This window comes from Cherax quadricarinatus, chromosome 24 (assembly GCF_038502225.1).
Source record: "Cherax quadricarinatus isolate ZL_2023a chromosome 24, ASM3850222v1, whole genome shotgun sequence".
Taxonomy (NCBI): domain Eukaryota; kingdom Metazoa; phylum Arthropoda; class Malacostraca; order Decapoda; family Parastacidae; genus Cherax; species Cherax quadricarinatus.
Genome location: NC_091315.1, coordinates 28,281,377 through 28,303,966, shown reverse-complemented (window position 1 = coordinate 28,303,966; position 22,590 = coordinate 28,281,377). Strand labels below are relative to the sequence as shown.

Here is a 22,590-nt window from a genome sequence, read left to right as displayed (position 1 = left end):
GAAACGTTGTCAACAAAGAATCGCTTTATAACGCGTTTGTGTCATTATTTCATCCTGAACCATCGTGAACCAATCAGGGTCACGAGGTTTCTCACGAATCTGATTGGTTCACGAAGACCCTCGTCAGTCTGACTTACTTAATGAAGAATCTTATTAAGCAATCAGAAATACTTTACTGTGTGTCTGATGTTCTGCAGCAACCAATCACACAGGTGACCTGACTGTCACCTGCCATGTCCTCTCCATCACCCACCAGAGTACATGGGAAAGATGTATAGCAGAGTACCTCAGAGTCCACTCAGAGGCTGTCTGCAGAAACTGAGTCTGTGCTTCTATCTAGACTGCGGAGTATCGTGTATTTTGTGTGTTTGATTCAAGGATAGTAAAGCGGAAAGCTGTCTCCCCATCCTCCGCTCCTCCGGCCACTGCCGGATTGAAAACGGGAGGGGAAAGTATACTGTACCATACTGAAAAAAATACTGCATGGAATTTACAGGAGAGATGAGTGTGGGGTAGAAGACCTATAGCTATGCTACAGCTACCTTTAGTTAATCGGTACTGTTTCTGCAGTAACAAGTAACAGATTATGTTATTCCACTTCGTGTCAGTGCTATAGTAGTATGACTAACACAGACATCTACTTTTATCATTACTACTACTGCTATTACTACTACTACTATTACTACTACTACTACTGTTAACTTGATTCGTTCTCAACTGACAGTCTTGATGCAGCAATCCGTTGATTTTATTTTGTCTCTGAGTGATAGTTGAATCCTACACTTGCAGCCTCAGCGGGCAGCTTGTTCCACTCTACTTTCACCCTAAAAACACTTTACATAGCTTCATGTTGCATCCATTGTTTCAAAGTATAAGCTAATTTTTTTGCGCTTTAAGTAGCTCGTGTTTGAGTGTAATGTACGGTTTAACATCTTCAAAGTTCGAGATTTTTTCGTAGTTTCTTTTTCCTCAGGAGAGCATTGCGTCACCTGCCATGCTCTCTTCATCAACAAATGAGCAAGTAGAGTTGCCCACAGCCTGCCATGGCCGCTCCATCAACCAGTAAGTAATGAGAGGTGACCTTCACCTGTTCTGACCTCTCCATCAACCAATGAGGAAGGAGAGTTGACCATCACTTGCGCGATGTTGGACGGTTCAGGTCCCCAAGTGTGTCATGGCTCAGTCAGCCAGAGGCCGCCGCGCGGGCAGGACCTCTTGCAGTGTCACCTGCACGCCCGGACTACTCACTTTACCAGGTGTTCCGCTACGCCAGAAAGAGCCACCTTGTGTTCCCTAGCGTCCGTGAACCTCATACCCTGGATGGTGCTCCGTCGCGAAGCTTGACACATTCACTAATAGATATAAATGCTGAAACCATAAATTATTGAAATATTTAAAGTTTTTTGCTAAGTATATGTATATATATATATACATAATAAATGGAAAGAAAACATAATACGGGTATTAAAGATGATGAGTAGCCATTATTAACTTTAGTGATACATTCATGGATAATAACAGAGCTTAATGAAGAGAGTATATGAGAGCAGTGCCAGGGGTATCTAGTGGAGATTGTGATTGAGTTATAACTAGTGGAAGTCCAGTGGTGGCAGGTCAACACAGTGGCTCTCACGGCTGCCCTCGCACTGTGTGTATGCCGGAAAAAATGTCATGCATGCATAGGGAGTTCCAGATTCTGGTGAGGTATCCTCTACACCGTGATTAGTGTCCTACCCGGAGCAGGTGAGGACCCTCGTTATGCACAGCGACTGCTGCTGCCGCCTTCTTCTACTGCTCCTCTTCCTCCTCCTGAAGACGCCGACGCAGGCCAAGATAATACAGCCCAAGAAAGGACTGGAATCCAGTAAGTGCTCCAGTTTGCGGTCTTTAATACCTCCCTTACACTTTTTTTTCAATAATTAAACACACACACACACACACACACACACAGACACACACACACATAAGTAATCCCACGAGAGACTGAAGGGACCAATCCTGGGCTCTGTAATCACTACCACAGGCCAAGGGAGGTAGGAGTGGGTTGTATTTTTCCCCACCTCCTTGAAGCCGAGTGCCGCTTCACGGAGGGATGCCTTATTCCTGACAAGGAGCTCTTGGTCCAAGGTATTTGAGCGAATCTAGTCTTTACCTTGATCAAACCTGATTACTTCTAATTTTTCAGACACTACGAATCTTTAAAGTCTTCGTGTTTTCCCATGAATATAATAATAATAATAATAATAATAATAATAATAATAATAATAATAATAATAATAATAATAATAATAATAATAATAATAATAATAATAATAATAAAATTAATAATTACTGAATATCTGTGAACCAGCCGATTCTTTTTCCAAAACAATATGACCCCTTCGGGCTAAGCGCTCAATAGCGTCATTTATTTCCTAACTAATGATTATGACGTCTAGGGAAACTAGTTGGACGCGAATAATCAAATAAAAAACCTTTACTTCTGATAGGCTTAATTTGGCCAATAGCTAGACGTGAGTCCCGGCCAATACTCGCTGATGGTGGTGAGTCGACTACTGGTCCAGGGTAGTCTGATGATGGTGAGTCGACTATTGGTCCAGGGTAGTCTGATGATGGTGAGTCGACTACTGGTTCAAGGTAGTCTGATGGTGGTGAATCGACTACTGGTCCAGGGAAGTCTGATGGTGGTGAGCCGACTACTGGTCCAGGGTAGTCTGATGATGGTGAGTCGACTATTGGTCCAGGGTAGTCTGATGATGGTGAGTCGACTACTGGTTCAAGGTAGTCTGATGGTGGTGAGTCGACTACTGGTCCAGGGAAGTCTGATGGTGGTGAACCGACTACTGGTCCAGGGTAGTCTGATGATGGTGAGCCGACTACTGGTCCAGGGTAGTCTGATGGTGGTGAGTCGACTACTGGTTCAAGGTAGTCTGATGGTGGTGACCCGACTACTGGTCCAGGGTAGTCTGATGGTGGTGAGTCGACTACTGGTTCAGGGTAGTCTGATGGTGGTGAGTCGACTACTGGTCCAGGGTAGTCTGATGGTGGTGAGCCGACTACTAGTCCAGGGTAGTCTGATGATGGTGAGCCGACTACTGGTCCAGGGTAGTCTGATGATGGTGAGTCGACTACTGGTCCAGGGTAGTCTGATGGTGGTGAGTCGACTACTGGTCCAGGGTAGTCTGATGGTGGTGAGCCGACTACTGGTCCAGGGTAGTCTGATGGTGGTGAGTCGACTACTGGTCCAGGGTAGTCTGATGGTGGTGACCCGACTACTGGTCCAGGGTAGTCTGATGATGGTGAGTCGACTACTGGTCCAGGGAAGTCTGATGATGGTGAGTCGACTACTGGTCCAGGGGAAGTCTGATGGGGGTGAGCCGACTACTGGTCCAGGGTAGTCTGATGGTGGTGAGTCGACTACTGGTCCAGGGTAGTCTGATGATAGTGAGCCGACTACTACTGATCCAGGGTAGTCTGATGATGGTGAGCCGACTACTGGTCCAGGGTAGTCTGATGATGGTGAGTCGACTACTGGTCCAAGGTAGTCTGATGATTGTGAGCCGATTACTACTGGTCCAGGGTAATCTGATGGTGGTGAGTTGATTACTACTGGTCCAGGGTAGTCTGATGATGGTGAGTCGACTACTGGTCCAGGGTAATCTGATGGTGATGAGCCGATTACTACTGGTCCAGGGTAATCTGATGGTGGTGAGTCGATTACTACTGGTCCAGGGCAGTCTGATGATAGTGAGTCGACTACTACTGGTCAAGGGTAGTCTGATGATGGTGAGCCGACTACTACTGGTCCAGGGTAGTCTGATGGTGGTGAGCCGACTACTACTGGTCAAGGGTAGTCTGATGGTGGTGAACCGATTACTACTGGTCCAGGGTAGTCTGATGGTGGTGAGCCGACTACTACTGGTCAAGGGTAGTCTAATGGTGGTGAGCCGATTACTACTGGTCCAGGTTAGTCTGATGGTGGTTAGCTGACTACTGGTTCACGGTCTGATGATGGTGAGCCGACTACTACTGGTCCAGGGTAGTCTGATGGTGGTGAGTTGACTACTGGTCCAGGAGAAGTCTGATGTTGGTGAGCTGACTGCTGGTTCAGGATAGTCTGATGGTGGTGAGCCGACTACTACTGGTCCAGGGTAGTCTGATGGTGGTGAGTTGACTACTGGTCCAGGAGAAGTCTGATGTTGGTGAGCTGACTGCTGGTTCAGGATAGTCTGATGGTGGTGAGTCGACTACTGGTCCAGGGTAATCTGATGGTGGTGAGCCGATTACTACTGGTCCAGGGTAATCTGATGGTGGTGAGTTGATTACTACTGGTCCAGGGTAGTCTGATGATGGTGAGTCGACTACTGGTCCAGGGTAATCTGATGGTGGTGAGCCGATTACTACTGGTCCAGGGTAATCTGATGGTGGTGAGTCGATTACTACTGGTCCAGGGCAGTCTGATGATAGTGAGTCGACTACTACTGGTCAAGGGTAGTCTGATGATGGTGAGCCGACTACTACTGGTCCAGGGTAGTCTGATGGTGGTGAGCCGACTACTACTGGTCAAGGGTAGTCTGATGGTGGTGAACCGATTACTACTGGTCCAGGGTAGTCTGATGGTGGTGAGCCGACTACTACTGGTCAAGGGTAGTCTAATGGTGGTGAGCCGATTACTACTGGTCCAGGTTAGTCTGATGGTGGTTAGCTGACTACTGGTTCACGGTCTGATGATGGTGAGCCGACTACTACTGGTCCAGGGTAGTCTGATGGTGGTGAGTTGACTACTGGTCCAGGAGAAGTCTGATGTTGGTGAGCTGACTGCTGGTTCAGGATAGTCTGATGGTGGTGAGCCGACTACTACTGGTCCAGGGTAGTCTGATGGTGGTGAGTTGACTACTGGTCCAGGAGAAGTCTGATGTTGGTGAGCTGACTGCTGGTTCAGGATAGTCTGATGGTGGTGAGCCTACTACTACTGGTCCAGGGTAGTCTGATGGTGGTGAGTTGACTACTGGTCCAGGAGAAGTCTGATGTTGGTGAGCTGACTGCTGGTTCAGGATAGTCTGATGGTGGTGAGCCTACTACTACTGGTCCAGGGTAGTCTGATGGTGGTGAGCTGACTACTGGTCCAGGGTAGCATGATGGTCGTGAGCCGATTACTACTGGTCCAGGGTAGTTTGATGTGATGAATGGTTTTGAAAGCCGACAAGTTGAAGAATTGAGGCACTTATGCAACATATGGGGATCTTTATTCAAGGAAAGCTTTGCTACACAGTGGCTTCATCAGTCCAATACAAAGCAGGAAGGTGTAAGGAGAGGAGGAGTCTGAGGTAATCAGTCCCTCAGCCTGGAATCGATGTGTTCAGTCCATCAATCTTGTAGAGTGATGGACTGAACACATCGACTCCAGGCTGAGGGACTGATTACCTCAAACTCCTCTCCTTATACCTTCCTGATTTGTATTGGACTGATGAAACCACTGTGTGGCGAAACTTTTCTTCAATAAAGATTCCCATGTGTTGCATAAGTCTGACGATGGTGAACCGACTACTGGTCCACAGTAGTCTGGCTTTACTGGTCTTCAGACGTGGGTTACATGACGACCCGCTTATAGAGGAGCTTTTGGTCTTAAGACCGAGGCCTTTTCATGGCTTACCCGTCCACCCCGACAAAACTTGCATGTCTGACCACAGGATGTCCCTTCAGGAGAGATGCCTTCATGCTGTGAAAGGGCTCTTGATCCAGGAAACTGAAGCTACCTTTCTTTTCCTCGGATGAGGCATATTTACTTCCCATTCCCCAGTTCCTGTATTGACCTTCCGGGTCTAGAGCTTCCTTGGGATCATAATAGCATAATACTGTATGGAGTTTGCATCCTGAAGTTATGATGTTTGTGTCCTGAAGTTATGATGTTTGTGTCCTGAAGTTATGATGTTTGTGTCCTAAAGTTATGATGTTTGTTTCCTGAAGTTATGATGTTTGTGTTCTGAAGTTATGATGTTTGTGTCCTGAAGTTATGATGTTTGTGTCCTGAAGTTATGATGTTTGTGTCCTGAAGGCACAAAGTTTGCGTCCTGAGGTCATGATGTTTGCGTCCTGAAGTCACGGTGTTCCGCTGTAAGGTAACAGAGTGAGGTTGATGTTCTCTGAGGCAACATTTCGCGATGTTTAAGATGTCGCGCCGCGATGTAACACTGCTGCTCCGTCTCCATGATTATGACCTTACAACTCTAAATAGCATATTTGTGCGCGTATGTTGCTTGTTTGTGCGCGTATGTTGCTTGTTCGCGTATATTGCTTGTTTGTGAGCGTATGTTGCTTGTTTGTTCGCATATATTGCTTTTTTGTGCGCGTATGTTGCTTGTTTGTGTGCATATATTGCTTGTTTGTGCGCGTATGTTGCTTGTTTGTTCGCATGAGTTGCGTGTTTGTATGTACATGCTGTTTGCATTTGTGAGTAAATTGCTTTTTTCGAGTGTGTTTATGTTGCGTGTTAATGTAGTCACCAGTTTGTGTTTACAGGGGTCGAGACTCAGTTCCTTGTCACGCCTTCTAGATTCATCGGCATTACCGATTTCTTGACTCTTGGGCCTTACCATATCTACTCTTGAAGCTGTGTATTGACTTTGCCTCCACCACAGTCTCGTCCAAGTTACTGCATTTTTCAACAACTCTGAGATTAAAGAAATACTTCCTAACATCCCTGTGGCTCATTTGCGTCTCCAACTTCCACATGTATCCCCTTGATCTGCCCTATCAGAGTTTCTCTCAGGATTTCGTATGTTGTAACCATGTCTCCCCTTGTCCTGTTCTCTTCCAGGGTCGTCAGGTTTAGTTTCTTCAGTCTCTAAACACAGTTCTGGTGCTAGCCTGGTTGCAAACCTTTGGACCTTTTCCAGTTTCTACGCTTGCTTGACCAGGTGTGCCCCTCAAGGGAGGTTCCTTGACGCTGGTGAGGGGCTCTTGATCTAGGGAATTGGATCTGTGCTCCAGTTCCCTGAATTGAGCCTAAATATCTTCCATCCCTCCCCCCCCACATGCGTTGTATAATCCTAAGGGTTTAGCGCTCCCACATGATTATAATAATTATAATAATTGACCAGGTGTGGGCTCCATGCCGGGGCCGCACACTCGAGGACTTCCTTAACATATGTCGTGTATAAGGTCCCGAAAAATTCTTGATTCAGGTTTCTGAATGCTAATCCGAAGTTCTTAATCTTGCATGTGACACCGCTGTTGTGAGGACCAAGTGAGTACTGTATGTGCGTATGTTGAGTGTTTGTGTATATGTTGAGTGTTTGTGTATATGTTGAGTGTTTGTGTATATGTTGAGTGTTTGTGTATATGTTGAGTGTTTGTGTATATGTTGAGTGTTTGTGTATATGTTGAGTCTACATCCAGAACACGCTGGATGGGCCTCCAGGTGCCTGTGAACATGCTGGAGGGTCCTGTGCCTTTCAGGAAAACTGTTGAGGGCTTCAGGCTCAGAACACGCTGAGGGCTCCAGGCCGCTTCAGAACACGCTTGAGGGCCTATGCTGCAGAACATGCTTGAGGGCCTATGCTCTGAGAACATGCTGAGGGCTCCAGTTTCAGAACACGCTGAGGGCTCCAGGTTTGTGAACATGCCTTGAGGGTCTGTGCTTTCATGAACATGTTGAAGGCTCTGAGGGGCTTGTGAACATGCTGAGGGCTCGTGTCTCGTGAATATGCTTGAGGGCCCTTGTGTTTGTGAACATGGGCAGGGTGGGCACTGTGCTCATGAACATGTTGAGGGCTCAGGCTTTGTGAACATGCTTGAGGGCTTCCAGTTTCATGAACATGTTGAAGGCTCAGTGCTGTGAACATGTGAGGGCCTCAGGTTCGTGAACATGCTTGAGGGGTCCTGTGCCTGTCAGGAACATGCTTGAGGGCTTTTTGCTCAGAATATGCTTGAGGGCTGTGTCTCGTGAATATGCTGGAGGGTCTCCAGGCTTTGTGAACATGTTGAGGGTGCTCCAGTTTCAGAACATGCTTGAGGGTCTGTGTCTCGTGAACATGCTGAGGGTGGCTAGGCTCTGTGAACATGCTGAGTGTTCAGGTCCTGTGAACATGGTGAGGGCTCCAGGCTCTGAACATGCTTGAGGGTCCTGTGCTTCAGAACATGCTGGAGGGCTCTGTGGCTTTGTGAACATGCTGATGGGCCTCAGTCTCGTGAACATGCTTGGAGGGCCTCCCAGGCTCAGAACATGTTGGAGGGCCTCCAGGCTGCAAATGCTGAGGGTTCCCAGGCCTTGTGAACATGCTTGAGGGCTCAGGCTTCAGAACATGCTGGAGGGCTGAGGCTCTGAACATGCTGAGGGCTCAGGCTGTGAACATGTTGAGGGCCTTGAGGCTGTGAACATGCTGAGGGCTCCCAGGCTCAGAATTATGTTGAGGGCCTGTAGTTTCAGAACATGCTGAGGGTCTCAGGTTCTATGAACATGCTGGAGTGGTCCAGTCCTTTGAGAACATGCTGGAGGGCTCCAGGCTCTGTGAACATGCTGGAGGGCTCAGTCTGTGAACATGCTTTCAGGGTTCCTAGTGCTCGTGAACATGCTGGAGGGCCTATGCCTCAGGAACATGGCAGAGGGCCTTCATGCTCAGAACATGCTAGGGCCTAGGCTCAGAACATGCTGAGGGTGGGCCCTCAGGCCTGTGAACATGCTGAGGGCCTCATGCTCAGGAACATGCTTGGAGGGTCCAGGCCTCAGAACATGCTGAGGGTCAGGCTTTCCTGAACATGCTTGAGGGCCCAGGCCTGTCAGAACATGCTGGAGGGCTCCAGGCTCCTGTGAACTATGGTGAGGGTCTTCATGCTGAGAATCATGCTGAGGGTCCCAGGCTCAGGTGAACATGCTGAGGGCTCCAGGCTCTGTGAACATGCTTGAGGGCCTAGGGCCTGCAGAACATGCTGAGGGTCTGTGGCCTTTGTGAATATGCTTGGAGGGCTTCCAGTTTCAGAACATGCTGAGGGCTCAGGTTTCCAGAATATGCTTGAGGGCCTGGCTGTGCTCTGAACATGCTTGGAGGGCCTCCAGTGCCTCAACATGCCGAGGGCCCAGGCCTGGGTATGAACATGTTGATGGGCTCCAGGCCTGTCAGAACATGCTGAGGGCCTATGCTCTGTGAACATGCTGAGGGCTCCAGGCTCATGAACACTGCTTGAGGGCTCTGTTTGCTCGAACATCAAAGAGGGCTCCAGGCCTGTGAATATGCTTGAGGATCTGTATCTGGTGAATCACGCTTGAGGGTGGGCCTCCAGGTCTGTGAACATGCTGAGGGCTCCAGGTCAGAAAACAAGATGAGGGTGCTCTGTTTGTAACACGCTGAGGGCTCCTTTGTGTTTGTGAACACGTTGAGGGCCTATGTCAGAACATGCTGAGGGCTCAGGCCTTTGTGAACACGCTGAGGGCCTATGCCTGTGAACATGCTGAGGCCTATGCTCCTGTGAACATGCTTGAGTGGCCTGCCAGGTGAACACGCCTTGAGGGCCTATGTCTGTGAACATGCTCGAGTGGCCTATGCTCAGAACATGCCTGGAGGGCCTCCAGGCTTCCCAGAACACGCTGAGGGCCTCATGCTCAGGTGGAACATGCTGAGGGCTTCCATGCCTCAGGAACATGCTTGAGGGCCTATGCTCTTGGAGAACATGCTTGAGGGCCTGTGTCTGGAGGAACACGCTGAGGGCCTATGCCTCAGAACATGCTTGGAGTGGCCTCATGCTCAGAACAACGCTGAGGGCCTCCATGTCCTGGTGAACATGCCGAGGGCCTATGCCTGTGAACATGCTTGGAGGGCTCAGGCCTCCTGTGAACACGCTTGAGGGCCTATGCCTGTGAACATGCTTGAGGGCCTATGCTCAGAACACGTTGAGGGCCTTCCATGGCTCAGGAACATGCTGAGGGTGGTGGCGCTCAGAACATGTTGATGGCCTGAGCCTGTGAACACGCTGGAGGATCATGCCTGTGAACATGCGTGATGGGTCCTATGCTCAGAACATGCGAGCTGGAGGGCCCAGGCCTGGTGAACACGCTGGAGTGGGTCCTATGCTCAGAACATGCTCTGGAGGGCTCATGCTCCCTGGAGAATCACGCTTGAGGGTGGGCCTATGCTCAGAACATGCTTGGAGGGCCTATGCTCCTGTGAACACTGCTGGAGGGCCTATGTCCTGTGAACATGCTGAGGGCCTCCAGGCTTCAGAACACGCTGAGGGCCTGCCAAGTCCAGAACATGCTGATGGGCCTCATGCTCAGAACATGCTTGAGGGTCCTGAGCTCAGAACACGCTTGAGGGTGGGCCTATGCCTGTGAATCATGCTTGAGGGCCTATGCTCTTGTGAATACAAGTTGGAGGCTCAGGGCCTATGAACATGCTGAATGGCTCAGGTTTCTAGAACATGCTTGGAGGGCCTCCAGGTGAACACTGTGAAGGGCCTATGCTCCCAGGGAACATGGTGGAGGGCATGCTGTGAACATGGCCTGAGGGCTTCCATGTCGTGAACATGCTTGAGGGCTCCAGGTTCGTGAACATGCTGAGGGCCTCCAGTGCTGCAGAACATGCTGAGGGCTCCTGTGTCTCGTGAACATGCTGAGGGCTCCAGGCTCTGAGAACATGCTGAGGGCCTCAGGTCCCAGGAACATGCTGAGGGCCTAGGCCTGTGGAACATGCTGAGGGCTCCAGCTTCAGAACATGTTGAGGGCTCCAGGGCTCTGTCCAGAACATGTTGGAGGGCTTCCTGAGGTTCTTTGTGAACATGCTTGAGGCCCCTGGTCAGGAACAAGGTTGGGAGGGCAGGCCTGTGAACATGCTTGAGGGCTCCAGGTTTCATGAACATGCTGAGGGCTCCAGTTTGCATGAATAGCTGAGGGCTTTATGCTTCTAGAACATGCTTGAGGGCTCAGCCTTTCAGGAATATGTTTAGGTTTATAAGTCAGGAACATGTTGGAGGGCTTCCTTTATGTTTGTGAATATGTTGAGGGTTTGTGTTTGTGAATATGTTGAGGGTTTGTGTTTGTGAATATGTTGAGGGTTTATGTTTGTGAATATGTTGAGGGTTTGTGAATATGTTGCGTGTTTTTTGTGTGCTTGCATTGATTGTGGTTGTTTTGTTTGTGTTTGTAGTGGTTGTGTTGTTTGTGTGCTTGTGGTGATTGATTGTTTGTGTGATTGTTTTTGCAGCTATGCTGTTTTTGTGAATATTTTGTTTGTGCATTGTTGCTTGAGAGGATATTTTCTCCATGTGGTTATGTTGGGGAGTTTGTGTGGATATGTTGGAGTGTTTGTGGGGCTGTGCTGTTTGTATACTTGGTATGACGTTTATGGTTTTGTAATTTTTATAGTTTATGTTTCTATATTGTTATGTGATTATGTAGTTGTGTGGTTATGTTGTTTGTTTGGCTATGTTGTTGTTTCTGCGGTTATGTTGTTTGTGTGCTTATGCTGGTTTTGTAGCTGTGCTGTGTATGTGGTTATGTTGAATGTGTGTGTGTGTGTGTGTGTGTGTGTGTGTGTGTGTGTGTGTGTGTGTGTGTGTGTGTGTGTGTGTGTGTGTGTGTGTATGTGTGTGTGTGTGTGTGATTATATTGTGTGTATCGTTATGTTGGTGTGTGGTTATGCTGTTTACCTGGTTATGTTATTTTCTAGCCATGTTGTCTGTGGCTATGTTGTTTGTACGATCGTGTTTTTCTGGCTGTCTGGTATGTATGACAGTGTTTGTATTATTGTGTTTATGTAGATATGTTGTTTTGCTATATTTGTGTGGTTCTATGTATGATTATGTTTGGGTGTCTATGTTGTATGTATGATTATGTTGTTTGTGTGGCTATTTTTGTGTGTGGTTATGTTGCTTATATGACCATATTGTTTGTGTCTCTTTTCTGTTCCGTTTGCATGACTGTTTGTGTGTCTATGTTTGTGTGGTTGTGTTGTTTGTGTGTCTGTGTTGTTTGCATTGACATTATTTTTGTGGCAATGTTTGTGTGGCTATGTTGTTTGTGTGGCTATGTTGTTTGTGTGGCTATGTTGTTTGTGTCTGTGTGTCGTGTGTGTGTTGTCGTGGCTTGTCTGCATCGACATCATTCTTGGCAATGCCCGTGTGGCTGTTGTTTGTGAGGCCATGTTGTCCCGGTGTGGCCATGTTGTTTGTGTGCATACGTTGTCGACGCCGGCCATGTTCGTCAGGGTGGCTGCGTAATGTGCTGTCGTAATGTGCCGTTTCACGTGGCATTGTGCTGTGTGCTGCTGTTTCTGTGCAATGCGCTGTCCTGTGGCTGCGCTTGTCTGTGCATCGTCGCTTGGTCTGCGTCATGCGGCCTTGCTCCAGTGGCCACGCTTGGTCTGTGCGGTCCGGCGCCTTGTTCAGTAACGTGCGTCTGTTGTTTGTGTGGCTGTGTTGTTTGTGTGGCTGTGTTGTTTGTGTGGCTGTGTTGTTTGTGTGGCTGTGTTGTTTGTGTGGCTGTGTTGTTTGTGTGACTTTTTTATTTGAATTTTGTTTGTATGACTGTGTGGTTGTCTGTGTTGTTTGTATGACTGTGTTGTTTGTATGACTGTGTGGTTGTCTGTGTTGTTTGTATGACTGTGTTGTTTGTATGACTGTGTGGTTGTCTGTGTTGTTTGTATGACTGTGTTGTTTGTATGACTGTGTTGTTGTCTGTGTTGTTTGTATGACTGTGTTGTTTGTATGACTGTGTGGTTGTCTGTGTTGTTTGTTTGACTGTGTTGTTTGTATGACTGTGTGGTTGTCTGTGTTGTTTGTATGACTGTGTTGTTTGTAGGACTGTGTAGTTGTCTGTGTTGTTTGTTTGACTGTGTTGTTTGTATGACTGTGTGGTTGTCTGTGTTGTTTGTATGACTGTGTTGTTTGTATGACTGTGTTGTTTGTAGGACTGTGTAGTTGTCTGTGTTGTTTGTTTGACTGTGTGGTTGTCTGTGTTGTTTGTATGGCTGTGTGGTTGTCTGTGTTGTTTGTATGGCTGTGTTGTTTGTATGACTGTGTTGTTTGTAGGACTGTGTTGTTTGTATGACTGTGTGGTTGTCTGTGTTGTTTGTATGACTGTGTAGTTGTCTGTGTTGTTTGTATGGCTGTGTTGTTTGTATGACTGTGTGGTTGTCTGTGTTGTTTGTATGGCTGTGTTGTTAGTATGACTGTGTTGTTTGTATGACTGTGTGGTTGTCTGTGTTGTTTGTTTGACTGTGTTGTTTGTATGACTGTGTGGTTGTCTGTGTTGTTTGTATGACTGTGTTGTTTGTATGACTGTGTTGTTTGTAGGACTGTGTAGTTGTCTGTGTTGTTTGTTTGACTGTGTTGTTTGTATGACTGTGTGGTTGTCTGTGTTGTTTGTATGACTGTGTTGTTTGTATGACTGTGTTGTTTGTATGACTGTGTTGTTTGTAGGACTGTGTAGTTGTCTGTGTTGTTTGTATGACTGTGTGGTTGTCTGTGTTGTTTGTATGACTGTGTGGTTGTCTGTGTTGTTTGTATGGCTGTGTGGTTGTCTGTGTTGTTTGTATGGCTGTGTGGTTGTCTGTGTTGTTTGTATGACTGTGTGGTTGTCTGTGTTGTTTGTATGGCTGTGTTGTTTGTATGACTGTGTAGTTGTCTGTGTTGTTTGTATGACTGTGTTGTTTGTATGACTGTGTAGTTGTCTGTGTTGTTTGTATGACTGTGTTGTTTGTATGACTGTGTAGTTGTCTGTGTTGTTTGTATGACTGTGTTGTTTGTATGACTGTGTTGTTTGTATGACTGTGTTGTTTGTATGACTGTGTTGTTTGTATGACTGTGTAGTTGTCTGTGTTGTTTGTATGACTGTGTTGTTTGTATGACTGTGTTGTTTGTGTGACTGTATTGTTTGTATGACTGTGTTGTCTGTATGACTGTGTTGTCTGTATGACTGTGTTGTCTGTATGACTGTGTTGTCTGTATGACTGTGTTGTTTGTGTGAGTGTGTTGTTTGTGTGAGTGTGTTGTTTGTGTGAGTGTGTTGTTTGTATGACTGTATTGTTTGTAGGACTGTGTTGTTTGTATGACTGTGTTATTTGTATGGCTGTATTGTTTGTATGACTGTGTTGTTTGTAGGACTGTGTTGTTTGTATGACTGTGTGGTTGTCTGTGTTGTTTGTATGGCTGTGTTGTTTGTATGACTGTGTGGTTTGTATGACTGTGTTGTTTGTGTGACTGTATTGTTTGTATGACTGTGTTGTTTGTATGTCTGTGTTGTTTGTGTGACTGTATTGTTAGTATGACTGTGTTGTCTGTATGACTGTGTTGTTTGTGTGAGTGTGTTGTTTGTATGACTGTGTTGTTTGTGTGACTGTGTTGTTTGTGTAACTGTTGTTTGTGTGGCTGATAGCAATAATAATAATAATAATAATAATAATAATAATAATAATAATAATAATAATAATAATAATAATAATAATAATAGTAATAATAATAATAATAATAATAATAATAATAATAATAATAATAATAATAATAATAATAATATGAAAGGGAAGGATTTCTCTTATGCCTTGGATCAAGCGCCCTCCACCAGTATTAGTGAATGATAAATAATGTCTAGGGGCAGTTATGTTAACTACTCCCGCAGTTCATGAGTTTCTCTCACTGTGTTGTCAAGTCACCATAAATGGAAACACAATCGCTTTGAAATTTACAAATATATATATATATATATATATATATATATATATATATATATATATATGTATATATATGTATATATATATATATATATATATATATATATATATATATATATATATATATATATATATATATATATATATATATATATATATATATATATATATATATATATATATATATATATATATATATATATTGCTTACCCTGGAAGCCTGTGCTCATACATGGCAGGTACAATATCTGTTCACAACAGAATTGTATTCCATTACTGTAACGAAACAGGTAATTGTGTTTCCAGTAGAGGCAATAAAATGAGCACCTTTAATATAGCTGGTGTATATGGAATGTCTGGCAGAGACTACAACTAATCCATAGTAGGACAAACAGGGTGAAATTTAAGTATACAAAGGCACAAGGTCTGTTAAAACTGCATAAAGAACTTGATTTTTTTTATCTTCTCAGAAACCGTAGCCATAATATTAAATGGGAAGTTGCTTGTATTGTGTTTACCTCTGCTGTACCTGTAATCTGTTTCGGGAGTTTTCTGACTCCCTCGGTCTAGGTTGTTGCTGTTGGCGGCTCGCCGGAAACCATATATCCACAGCTTGGTTGATCTGCCCTCCTACGGAGGTGCTGACTCAGTTTCCTCTTGCTTCAGCAATGTTTCTGACATCAGTTGGAAGCTGGGTGAATAGTCTAGGCCCACGGTTGTTGTCGCAGTGTTCTCTTATTGTGCTCGTAGCTTCCCTGGCTTTCACTGCCTCCCACATCTCTCACGTCAAAAAGTGCACGTAGTCGCAGAATTCTTGAGTTTGTTATGCTTCTTCCATGACGTAATTTCAGCATTGCACCAGGCCAGTGGGAACCTGATGCTATAGCCACTATTACCATGAGTTCACTGCTCCCTTCATTTGCTGTGTCCCTGCGTCTGTCTGTCCCTGCAACTGACTGTCTTCCCGCACTGACCTATTAACTGAATCTGACTTACATCATGTAACTCAGGTCAGATGATGTGTGTGTGTGTGTGTGTGTGTGTGTGTGTGTGTGTGTGTGTGTGTGTGTTTTGCATCCCTGGTACTCATCAGTCCGCCTAACTTTTTCTCAGCTCTAGGTAAACATATAGACTACTTTTCTTATGTTTTGTTTTCTTTTCTTCGTTTACTATTGTTTGTCATACACTCATTAGCACACACACACACACACACACACACACACACACACACACACACACACACACACACACACACACACACACACACACACACACACACACACACACACACACACACACACACACACACACACACACACACACACACACACACACACACACACACACACACACACACTCACTTTGGCAACTAGGGGCCAGAGACTACAAACCTCATTCAAGGAAGAGGATCTTGGGGTGAGTATAATACCAAACATATCTCCTGAGGCACACATCAACCAAATAACTGCTGCAGTATGTGGGCGACTAGCAAACCTAAGAATAGCATTCTGACATCTCATTAAGGAATCCTTCAGGACTCTGTACACCGTGTACGTTAGGCTTATATTGGAGTATGCAGCACCAATTTAGAACCCACTCCTGGGGAGGCACGTCAGAAAACTAGAGAAAGTGAAAAGGTTTGCAACGAGACTGGTCTCGGAGCTAAGGAGCATGTCATACAAGGAGAGGTTAAGGGAAATTGACCTGACGAAATTGGAGGACAAGAGGGACAGAGGGGGGGGGGAAATGATAATATATTAAATACTGAGAGGAATCGACAAGGTGGACAGAGATAAGATGTTCCGGAGATGGGACACGGCGACATGGGGGTCACAATTGGAAGATGGAAACTCAGATGAGTCACAGAGATGTTAAGAAGTATTTCTTCAGTCACAGAGTTGTCAGGAAATGGAACAGTCTGGAAAGTGAGGTGGTGGAGGCAGGATCCATACATAGATTTAAGAAGAGGAATGATAAAGCTCACGGAACAGGGAATGAGTGACCTATTAGCGACCAGTGAAGAGGCGGGGCCAGGAGCTACGAATCTACCCCTGCAAGCACAATTAGGTGAGTACATACACACACACACAGTCATGCAAAGATGAGAAGAGAAGCCGAACAACAATCTGAGAATAAGAAAGCAGCATCAGCCAAATCCGATACGAAACTACTTAACAACCACATCAGAAGAAAGACGACAGTGAAAGGCCATATAATAAAAAAGAAGAAGGAAGGAGGAGAGCTCACGCGAAATGACATGGAAGTCTGTGAGAAGTCGATCAAACTAATAAGTAAGGGCAGTAAAGGAAGTAAGGGTAACTCCAGAGAGGAAAAGAGGCGTATAAGCTTTAGATTGAGCAGGACACATCAAAGGCAATGGGGCCCGTAGTTTACCTGGAGCCTCTTCCGGGTGTCACTACCCCCGCAGCCTAGCCCAAGACCAGGCTTCCTGGTTGCAGGCCTGATCGATGAAGCTGTTAGTGCCCACTGCCCGTAGTTCGACGTATGCACCACAATCCGGTAGATCAGGAATTTTTTGTGGAATTTGTCAAGCTCCCTCTTGAAGACAGCAAGGGATTCGTTGATCCCCAAACACTCAATGTTACTATTATTTCTGTGAGAAGAAGCAGAAGCACCGTTTTAATCACTTTGTAAAATATATGATAAATCAGTGGATACAGAAGATAAGTGAGTGGATACAGAAGATAAGTGAGTGGATACAGAAGATAAGTGAGTGGATACAGAAGATAAGTGAGTGGATACAGAAGATAAGTGAGTGAATACAGAAGATAAGTGAGTGGATACAGAAGATAAGTGAGTGGATACAGAAGATAAGTGAGTGGATACAGAAGATAAGTGAGTGGATACAGAAGATAAGTCAGTGGATACAGAACAACGGATACGAATGTAATCTCATTATTTAAGAAAGGTGTCAGGAAGTGATACACTGCAGTCCTGTATTGCCGACGTCCATAGTATGTAATATGATAGAGAAGATAATCAGAAAGAGAGAGAGAGAAGTGGAGCACTTGGAGAGATGTTTCATAAACAATAACCAGCATGGGTTTATACATGGCAAACCTTGACTCACAAACCTGCTGGAGTTCCATGACAAAATAATATAAATGAAGTAGGAGAAAGAGAGAGAGAGAGAGAGAGAGAGAGAGAGAGAGAGAGAGAGAGAGAGAGAGAGAGAGAGAGAGAGAGAGAGAGAGAGAGAGAGAGAGACAGAGAGAGAGAGAGAGAGAGAGAGAGAGAGAGAGAGAGAGAGAGAGAGAGAGAGAGAGAGAGAGAGAGAGAGAGAGAGAGAGAGAGAGAGAGAGAGAGAGAGAGACGGAGAGAGATGGATGGATTGAAAATTCTTGGACTGCAAAAAGGTACTGATGATTATAGTGGTAGAATTACTGACAATATGTTAGGTACAAGGACACATGTGCAACTAACGTAACACTTTATTACTGGAGAGCGAAACGTTGCCGCAATAAAATGTCACATTAGTTGCACTTGTATCCTTTCACCAAACAAGAAGGTATCTGATACTGTACCTCACAGGAGACTGTGACATAAACATGAGAGGCAGACAGGATTAACAGGGAATGCGTTACCGTGAATCAAACAATACCTTATGAAAAGGAGACAAAGGCTGAATATCTGGGAAGAGCTGCCAGAATGGGAAAGTGTAGCAGGTGGGGTCCTGCAAGGATATGTAAATGACGTACTACAAGAGAAAGAATTAGATGTAACTCTGAGAACAATGAAAATCGATAAGAACAAGTGAAGACTACAGCTGAGCTTGAACTAAGTGCAAAATTGGTTAGAATTCAACCGTTGCAAATACAAGACTATGATGAAAGCCGAGGAAGAGGCAACAAGTTCGATATGCAGAGGATCAAGGGCGTTATTAATATTTATTTTACAAATTATAATAATAGTAAGGGAAACTACGGGAGGTTTCATTTGAAAAGTGAGTTTTAGTGGAGAGGAATGTTAGGTAGGCACAAGAGGAAGCCGAGTTCGTAAGATTAGTGAGGATAACTACGACGAGCGAATGTACAATGAAGAGTGGGAAGGTCGGAGTCCTGAAACAGAGGATCACGCGAATAAGAAAACATCAACTGACCGATTGCGCACGATCACTAGAGTAGAGAAGTGAATGCGGTTGTTCGTAGATTTGCGGTAGTTGGGGAAAAACAAAAACAAAAGCCTGTTAACGAATGCTTGGAAAAGAAAAAAAAACGAGTTACTGTACGTTTTTTATTCAGTTTTAAACTCGACAAACTGATCAAGATTGTTACGAAGAGCAACAAAGGGTTGGGAAGAGACTAGAGACATGTGACCAGAGATGAAGAGCATCGTTTAATTAGCGAAGACAACAGAAAGACGCACACCTTCAGCAGGAAGTAAACCCGTTTGTAAATACTCCAAATCATGGGTGGGTGTGAGTTGGACCTGACTAGCTTGTGCTTCTGAGTCTGGTGCAGTGCTCCATCCTTGAGTGGAGGTGACCAGACTGGGTGGGTCATTGGGCTAATCCGGGGGTTCATTGGTCTAATCCGGGGGGGGAGGGGCATGGACCTGCTCCGCATGGGTCATTAGGCCTGTTGCAGTGTTCCTTCTTTCTTATGTTCTTAACAAAATCAGTTGCCAGGGATGACCCACAGCAACACCTTTCATGGAAAGAAAACTAAGAATACGTGAGATAACGAATGAGATCAAGAAAGACATCAGAAGGGAGGAGATAAAGGAGCTGCTCCCCCCATCCCTTCTGGCCTTCACCCTGAGAAAACTGGAACATCGTCAGGAGCAAGAGTAAGGAGAGAGAGATTAAATCAAGACTTTTCATCTTACATGCAAGATGTGGCAACACCAGCTGAATGAAGTCTTGGAAGTGACGGAGGTGAGGAGAGAAAGACCCAAGGAAAGGAGTAATAGCGTGTGTAAACAGAAAGGGAGAGAAAGAGAGAGCTAATGTAGGTAATAGCTCTTAGCTTGTAAGTTAGGAACCCTAAACTTAATCTTGTAAGACCCTGTGTATAGAGAGAGAGAGAGAGAGAGAGAGAGAGAGAGAGAGAGAGAGAGAGAGAGAGAGAGAGAGAGAGAGAGAGAGAGAGAGAGAGAGAGAGAGAGACTGGAGAGGGTAGCAGGACAAAGGTACCATAATGTCACGTCTTGCAATATAGAAAGACAATGCAGCGTGATTCATCCCCGGGTCACATAATTTGAGACTTTCATATCAGTTTTAATCCTGTCACACTCCCTACAAAGCTATTGAAAACTAATGCAACACTCACTATTCTTGCTTTTACTGTTATAAATGCAACTGCAATTATTATTATTATTATTATTATTATTATTATTATTATTATTATTATTATTATTATTATTATTATTATTATTATTATTATTATTATTATTATTATTATTATTATTACTATTATTATTACATATTATTATTAATTATTATTATTATTATTATTTTTATTATTATTATTATTATTATTATTATTATTATTATTATTATTATTATTATTATTATTATTATTATTATTATTATTATTATTATTATTATTATTATTATTATTATTATTATTATACTTTTCACTGAAAATGTAAAGAGTTGAGTGCAACATGTGTAAACAGGTAGATGCGGTGGTTGGAGTCCCGGTCTGAGACGTCTTATATGAGCTCTGGTAACCTCAGAAAAGTAAATAAAATGACTTGTAAGGAAAATTTAAAAGCAACTCCTAGAAGTCGTTTGAAGATTTTCCTCTTCCACCGCCCACCCCATCGTACACACACACACACACACACACACACACACACACACACACACACACACACACACACACACACACACACACACACACACACACACACACACACACACACACACACACACACACACACACACACACACACACACACATATATGTGTGTGTGTGTCTGTGTGTGTGTGTATTTTAAGAACTTTTGTGATTTGTCACATTATCAATACACATCAATGCAATAAAGCCAGAGAAGTCTTTTAAAGGGCAGATGTGACCTGACATGTACGGTCAGTGGGTTGTTAGTGACCTCGCTGAGCCTGGTAGATACATTTCCATTATGCTGAATTTTTTAGTCTGGGTCACATGTCGGACAGAATTTAAGAGTGGCATATCGGGTAAATTGGAATTTGTCGGCATATCTTCTAATCCTCACATATTTTATATTTTAAATGAATAAAATATCTGCAATCCTTTACATATATTCCAGTTGTTATCATCGCTACATTTTTTATGAGCTTGATTCTGTTATATTTCATTCAGCCATTGATTTGCTTGTTATAACTTTTTCAGTCTTTTGAAAACCAGTGGGGCGGGTAAAATCTCTCACCTGAATAAACAATGATATTTCGGATATTTTAGATCGTATGGTATTTCAGATATCTTCATTATTACATCGTCTATGAACTCTAGGCTATCAATACTCGGCGCTCTCGAGATAATAGTCTTCAACTCTTTCAGGGATAAACTATGATCCCATGAGGGCAATTACAGGGATTATCAGGGTTGCTGGGTGTAAGAATGAAGATTATCTGTTATCTTGGTAGTGCCAAGCAGCAGCAAGGCTCCTCTTTGTGTTGATTTTGTTGTGTCTGTCATGCCAGTCCTTGGACTTCGAACGGTTGAGACCATGTAGACCATATTGGTCTGCTCGAGAAGCACCGCAGACACACTCATAATAGGTGTGAATTAGGGCAGCAAGGCGGAGAGCCACTGAAATATAAAAGGTCTGAGGGGCCCCAGACGTGTGCCCATTATCGAAATAGGAAATGTTAAGTCTCTAGAGTTATGTGCGCTCACGGCTTTGAGATGCACTGTCTCCCTTATGGACGTTGAGGCAGTAAGCATGTTTTTGCACACATTTTCTGCACTGGTATTATCCCAGTTGGACTGCTTGTGCTAGCATTGTTACAACACATGAGTCGCTTGGAAGAATTTACTTTACTAGCTCGTTTGATGCCAGGAAGGAGAATAAGAAGGCAGGCAGGGCGATTTGACAGGCTGTACGTATTCCCGTTACACCTGGTATGACTGTCAGTGAGGCTTTCATCTTCTGCCTATCTTCAAGGGAAAGGTTTAAGACTCTTTTTAATATGGACTTTAGGAGGATGTCCTGTTGTATTCCTTGAGTTTAGGATTGTTAACAGCTGGTAAGCATCTCAAGACGTAGGTGAGCTTTGGGAGTGACGAGCATTTGGGGAGTAGGTAGAAAGAATCATGTACGTCAGTGTCTCTAATTCGGCCTTCCATCCTTCTGAGATCGGAGATTTTTTTTTCCCAGAACCAGGTGTTGGAACCGAGCAGAGCGCCAAGGAGAGAGAGCTGTCTGCTGGAACAACGACTTGTGCTCTTGGCAGGGAGAGAGCTGTCAGCTGGAAGAACGGCTTGTTTTCTTAGCAAGGCAACACTGATTCAGTCAATGATCTGTCATCTATTTTCCTGATGTCTTCCAGGAGGGATTCTGCAGTGCCAGCCAGAGTGCCATCTTCAAAGACCCGGATGTAGAATTCAGTGGATAGCATTCTCGTGACTTCCCTGATGATCATTACGAAAGGAGAGGGTCGAGGAGGGAGGGGAGTTTTCACCCTCCTGCAGACCTTTACGTCAGTGAATTTCCAGCTCACCACACAGATGTTTTGAGGTACCACTGTAACACGAGTGGATGAATAGGTAGAGGGAAGAGAAATTCTCATAAATGACAGAGTACAGCATCCATTCTGAGTTAAAAGCACTGGCAAAGCCCAGTTTAATCAGGGCTGTTGTTCCATTAGATTAATAATATAAGCCGGTGGTGCGCGGAGAGCTGCCTCGCAGTCTCGTTGACTTCCAAAATCAAGCGGAGTTGGTCTCGCCGTAGTAGCTACGTTGTCACATAGAATCTTCATGGCA

General features: G+C 44.7%; 1 protein-coding gene across 2 annotated transcripts in view; it reads left to right on the top strand.

Moving 5' to 3' along the window:
- Positions 1-1,201: 1,201 nt before the first annotated feature.
- Positions 1,202-22,590, top strand: part of LOC128690858 (protein turtle homolog A) — a 355,396-nt gene continuing 334,007 nt past the window's right edge. For both annotated transcript variants that reach the window (XM_070088297.1, XM_070088296.1), the window contains exon 1: positions 1,202-1,864. In XM_070088297.1, the coding sequence (XP_069944398.1) occupies positions 1,759-1,864 (106 nt within the window). In that variant the 5' untranslated portion in view covers positions 1,202-1,758. The remainder of the gene's footprint in view (positions 1,865-22,590) is intronic.